Consider the following 6,718-nt stretch of genomic DNA (forward strand, 5'->3'; position numbering starts at 1 on the left):
ATGAATAATTTTTCTGTTAGGAGAATCTGGGTCTACATTAGCACACTTAGTTGGGGCCAATACCCTTAATTATTAATATTTTATCTGAGAACGAAGTACCTTGAAGTATAAAGTGTGATCAGAGATCTGCTATTTCTTACCAACCATAGATGTTTTAATAGTCAAATCCGTATAGAATGCTAATAGACAAGATCTATAGTTTTACAGAGAAAATTAGACATCAATAGTAGTGCGTAATAGTTAAGGGCATTCAGGCTAATAAAAATATGTATTAAAATTCATAACAGTTTTGAAAAGTTCAAGGTGAAAGTAAAATAATTGGTAACAATACAATCAACAGTGAGCGTAAAGAAGATTCATTGTAGATTAAATGGTACAAAATTTTGAAATAAAATTTCAATTGAACAATGTGATAGTTACTGAGGATTACACATGAAAGATTATTAAATTATGAACTAGTAGTCCTTTCTTTAATATAGAAAATTCTAAACCATATGAAATACAAGCCTGGAAAGTGGTGCAGGATTGCTTAAGGCAATAAATTAATTATAGTAAAATCATAAAGTTTTAATTTAAGAATGCTAATTTTCTTTCAGAATGTTTTTTACCTTTCATCTCAGGAAGAAAATCATTCTCTGGCCTTAACAAAATAGCATAGCACTTGGGGGCAAATATGCAACCCAGCAACCCAGCACTGGAAGCCAAGATGCAGAAGACTTCCATGGCCACCATGACCTTCCCCTTGCTGCTGTGGTACACGGGCAGGAAGGTGACCCACACGCTGCAGAACACCAGCATGCTGAATGTCAGGAACTTGGCTTCATTGAAGGTGTCAGGCAGGTTCCTGGCTAGGAAAGCCACAGTGAAGCTCACCAGGGCCAGTGATCCCAGGTATCCCAGGACACAGTAGAAGGCAACGAGGGAGCCCTTGTTGCACATGATGATGATGTGGCCATGTTCAGAGTGAGCATCTATGTCAATGTAGGGTGAATTTGCCCCCATCCAGATGCCACAGAGAGTGAGTTGCATCAGGCAACAGATTGGGATGATGTAGTTTGGTGCCCCTGATGTCAGCAATTGCCTCATCCTTCTGCCTGGGGCAGTGGCCTTAAAGGCCAGCAACACCGTAATAGTTTTGGCCAAGACAGTGGAAACAGCCACAGTGAACACAACTGCAAATGTGGTCTGCTGCAGGATGCAGGTGGCTGCGTTGGGCTGGCCAATGAAGAGCAAGGAGCAGAGGAAACAGCAGGTGAGGGAGATGAGCAGGGTGTAGCTGAGAGCCCTGTTGTTGGCCTTGACGATGGGAGTGTCTCGGTGCTTCACAAAGAGCCCAAGAACAGCAGCTGTGAGGACAGTTAGACTCAGGGCTGTGGCAGCCAGAGCCTTTCCCAAGGGGTCTTCATAACCCAGATATGTCACAGCTTTTTGCAGGCAGTAACTTCTCTGAATATTGGCATATTGATGATCTGCACACTTTGTACACTGTTCCATATCTAGCAGAAATTAAAATTGTCATTTGCATGGATTATTCTCATTAATTTTTCTCAAACCCATTATAGGAACTCACTTAACTTAAACTAAATTGTCAATGATTACATTATTCTTCTCCTTTTTTCTCCTCTTTTTCAGCCTTTGGTATTGAATTCAAGCTTTGCACTGAGATATATTTTCCACACTTTAGAAGATTTTTATTTGGATAAAGAATCTGTCAATATCACTATTAATTCAAGGCTCTGTTCCAACAGAAAATCTTTTTTTCTGCTACTAAGAGCGCTGCAATCTAGGCATGCATCACCACAACTCACTGTTTCATTTTTCTTCTAGATATTATATAAAGAACACCTAAACAGTCAGTAACTCCTAAATAATCCTGATTATTTGCTATTTATTTCCCTAATAATTCTGGCATCTCTATGAGAACTTTTCAGTTTTACAAAGCAATAAAGTATCTACTTTTATTACTTTATTCACATGTTTTAATTATTTGATCTAAACATAAATCTGTTTAATAAATTAAATAAATTATTCCCCAGATATTTAATGAATATCCTCATTTTAGGAAGCCAGCATTATTTTCTAAGTTGATGGGTAATACATATGAGGAAGCATATTGACTCTAAAGTGTTTCTAGTATTGAGACTGCATGTATGAATTTGATATGTGAAAGCATTTATTTAATTTTTACTATCAAAGGGATATTTTAGTAATTTGATATTGGTACCTTTTAAAGTAATTACAATATGTATCGTTATAAATTTATTGATTTTAAATATGTGAAAAGTGAAGTTTAAAAATTGTATCTACAATGTAAATGTGTACTACTACAGACATTACCAGTAGGGTAAATAAATCAGATACACATATCTTAATGTCATTGTCTCACTAGTGGAAGAATCTGAAAACGTAAATAAAATATGAAAGGTACAGTAGATACTGTAAAAGGGAGAGAATATATTCAATGGGAAGGAAAAAATGGGATAAGGAAATGGACAAAAGTATCAATGGAAAATATATCTGATAGCTTGGATAATTGTAGCTCCGATATTTGTTTTTTTTAATTAAAAAGTACAGCAAATGCCTAAATTATTTTTGTCTCACAACCTAATGTTTCAAGATTGTAACTTTTAATCTAAACAACTAATTAGAAACTAATACTATGTTTTTCAATAATGACAGTCAAATTCCTATTATTTTGTTTTATGGAAGTCTGTATCATCTCTGTTGTCCTTTATTTCCTTTTGATATTTTTCATCCTGTTTAAAGGATGGATACGACATTTTCTCTATGAGAGATTTATGACTGATATGTCAATGATGATTTTGTACTAGTCTTATATTCCCTAAGTAGAAAACTAATATTTTTAATTATGTATGTGGATTTTACACTAGAAAATATATTTGAAAAATTCTATTATTTATGTTTTCCTTTAATATTTTTGAGACCCAGCACAAGCTTAGGCCCAGCCCGTGTGTGGGAGAGCAACTTTGTTCCCCTGCGCCCACTGAATTCCCCTTAATACTGGCGAATTCAATACAAAATGTAATAAAAAATCTACCAACAAAGAAATGTCCAGATTCTGATGGATTTACAGCTCAATTCTACAAGAAATTTACAGAAGATGTAATTCCTATACTCCTCAAACTCTTCAGTGACATTGAAAAGAAACAATCCTTCAAAAATTGTTCCTGGAGGCAAGTATTATACTGATACCAAAACTGGGGAAAGACATAAGTAAAAAGAGAACTACAGGCCATACTTCTTCGTGAACATAGATGCAAATATCCTCAGTAAAACCCTAGCAAATAGAATACTGCACATCATCCTGAAGATTATACACACAACCAAGCAGGGTTCACCCCAGGGGTGCAAGGCTGGTTCAATATATGCAAATCTATAAATGTAACACACTATATCAATAGAACCAAATCCAAAAACCACATGATCATCTGAATTGATGCAGAAAAGGCTTTTGACCAAGTGCAACATACATTCAGGTTCAAAGTCCTAAAGAAAATTAGAATAGCTGCGCTCTACTTCATTCTGATGAAGACCATCTGTGACAATCCAAAGGCTAACATAATTCTAAACGTGGAAAAATTGAAATCTTTTATTCTCAGATCATGTACAAAGCAAGGATGTCTCTATCACCAGTCTTATTCAATATATTTCTAGAATCGTTAGCTAGAGCCACTGGAACAGAGAAAGACATACAAGTAATTAGAATAGTTAAAGAAGAAAAACATTTGCAGATGACGATACTTTACTTGGAAGACCCAAAAAACTCCATCAACAAGCTACTAGAACTAATACACAAATTCAATAGCACAACAGGATAAAAGTCGATCCCCAAAAATCAATAGCACTCCACTACACAGATAACAAACGCAGTGAGAGAGAAATTAGCGAAACGATACTTTTTAGAATAGCATCACGGAAAATGAAATACTTAGGAATTAATCCAACTAAAAAAGTAAAAGATCTATTCAATGAAAACTATAGTGTTATGAATAAAGGGATCATAGAAGATTTAAAAAAAAATGAAAAATATTCCCTGCTTCTGGATAGCAAGAACCAACATTGTGAATATTGACATACTCCCAAAATTTTTGTACAGGTGTAATGTCATCCCTATCAAAATATCAGCAACATACACCACAGATCTAGAAAAATTATTCCTAAAATTTATGTGGAACCAGAAAAGACTTAGAATAGCAAAGGCAATCCTGGGCAAGAAAGACAAAGCGGGAGGCATTACAATTCCTGACTTGAAATTATACTACAATGCTACTGTGGTAAAATCAGCATGGTACTGGCAAAGAAAGACCTGAGAATCAATGGAATAGATTAGAAAATGCAGAAACCAGTACAAACAAACTCAACCATCTTATCTTTTACAAAGGGGCAAACATGCTTATTGGAAGAAAAATAGCATCTTTAGCAAATGGTGCTGGCAAAACTGGTTTTCTACATGCCAAAATCTGAAACTTGACCCAGTCTATCACCATGCACTAAACTAAAGTCAAAATGGATTAAAGATATAAACATTAAAACAGAAACATGAAATATCTTGGAGAAGAAAGTAGGAGGAGCGCTTGAAAACATATAGTAGGCAAAGGGCTCATGAACAAATATCAAATTTTATGGGCATTACTTGAAAAAGTTAACAACTGGTAACTCCTCTTATTGAGAAGCTTTTGCACATCAAAAGAAATTAGCAACAAAGTGAAACGACCAACCTCAAGTTGGGAAAATATCTTAAGTGATACGCACTCACACAAAGTTCTTCTCTCTAGAGTTTATAAAGAAATAAAAACATTAAGGGCCTAAAATTTAAAGACCCAATCCAGAAATGGGCATCTGAGATGAACACCCCCTTCTCTGAGGATGAAATTATACTAGAGAATAAATATATGATAAAATGCTCTATATCACTAGCCATCCATGAAATGCAAATTTAAACAACTCTGGGATAACATCTCACCCCAGAAGAATGGCTATCAGAGAAATCAGCCAAGAACAAATGTTAGAGAGGCAGCAGGGAAAAAGGAACGCTTCTCCACTGTTGGTGGGAATGTAGACTGGTGCAACCGTTATGGAAATCAGTGTGGAGACTCCTTAGAAAACTAGAATGGGAAATCACTTTCTAACCAGCTATCTCTCTTTTGGGAAGTTTCCCAGAGGAACTGCAAATATGATACCATCATGATCTTTGTACCCCTATATTTATAGCAGCACAATTTGTGATAGTCAAGTCTTGGAAGCATCCAAACTGCCAGTCACCGGAGGAATGGGTGAAAAAGTTATGGTTTTTATATACAATGGAGTATTACTCAGCTATAAAGAATGATACACTCAAAGCCTTTATATTTAAATGCTTGCCACTTCAAGGTATACTCATAAGTGAAATAAACCAGACTCACATGTGTAAATAATGTATAGTCTCCCTAGTGTAAGAACTCAAAAGAAGAAATAATAATAGAAAGGTATAGCAGAATTAAAATGAAAGTGAGAACTTAAGGATTAAACAACACATAGAGGGTAAGGAGAAAAGGTAGGAAACATGACAGGGGTAAAGCCATAAATTTATATGCACAAGATAATTAAGGTAATTATCCTGAGAATCCTCAGCAGGTCTTTTGAATCTAGCAGTTAATTTTTAGGATTCTCACCCTGACTAACTATGTATGCTGATACCTGTGTACAAAGCAACTGCACTGAAAATATCCATGTGTAATAGTAGGGTCATGCTTGGAATGTCTGTCATTCTGGTCTTCTACATAAGTACTTCTTGTCATGTCATATCAATTACTGCTATACTGTCTTCAAGTAAATATTTCTTTTAAGAAAGTTTAATAACTGAAAACAAGACACAAGAAAAAAAGGCATATGCCTGTCCTGCTGCGATGCTGTATATCATTAGGTTTTTAAATTTTTGTGTAAAAATATGTAATTGTTTATTCCCACTGTTATAATATTCTTTTTTATTGTGTATTTTTTTCTTCGTATTCCATAGGGATTTAAAGTTTAACATATAAATACTTGATGGAAATTACTTGTTCTATGTTATGTCTACGATGTTTGAAGTTCAGACAGCCAGGTTAAGCTCAACTGCCTGTTATGGGGTTATAATACCATTAAGCTTCTTTTCTGGAGGTTTAACACCTTAAGTTTGCACGCTAAAAACTAGAGGAAGAGAAGGGCTGCAAGACCAATATTTTGGCCCTGGCATTGAAAGTCACTGAGGACTCAGACATAAAAGAAGCTGTACTGTATCATCCTGTAACTCAGTGATGTCCCAAATTTTATGATCAAGGAGATTATGGGGCCACAAAGGAATGTGATCAACAATGAAGAGTGAGCCTAATATTTGTTCACACTGACACAAAACATTCTCTCATTCTTTCACAGAGAGCAAAAAGGTCAAGCAATAGTTATGACACATAGAGATGGCTGACACTGACAAAGGATCTACAAACTATGCTACAGGCTTTCAGGGTAAACCCTAGGGCATTTGACTGAACTTATCAGATACAACAGTTGCATTTCTTGTTATATAGGTCTTTCTTTATTTTGGTCTTAACCACTCATCAAAAAAGTATAAAAACAAGGTATAAAAAGTAAAGCCATATTAATATCCTGTGCTGTAAATGACTCAAGTCAACCACTTCTGACATTGCCAGTCCTGAGGATAACCCACTACTGTTATGGTCTACTA

The 6,718-nt window shown here is 35.3% G+C and overlaps 1 protein-coding gene across 1 annotated transcript in view; it reads right to left on the reverse strand.

Annotated features, from left to right (window-relative positions):
* Positions 1-567: 567 nt before the first annotated feature.
* Positions 568-6,718, reverse strand: part of LOC101578745 (vomeronasal type-2 receptor 116-like) — a 30,859-nt gene continuing 24,708 nt past the window's right edge. The window contains exon 7 of the mRNA XM_023705131.1: positions 568-1,496. Coding sequence (XP_023560899.1) covers positions 568-1,496 — 929 coding nt within the window. The remainder of the gene's footprint in view (positions 1,497-6,718) is intronic.

This window comes from Octodon degus, unplaced genomic scaffold, assembly GCF_000260255.1.
Source record: "Octodon degus isolate 3935 unplaced genomic scaffold, OctDeg1.0 scaffold00214, whole genome shotgun sequence".
Lineage (NCBI taxonomy): Eukaryota > Metazoa > Chordata > Mammalia > Rodentia > Octodontidae > Octodon > Octodon degus.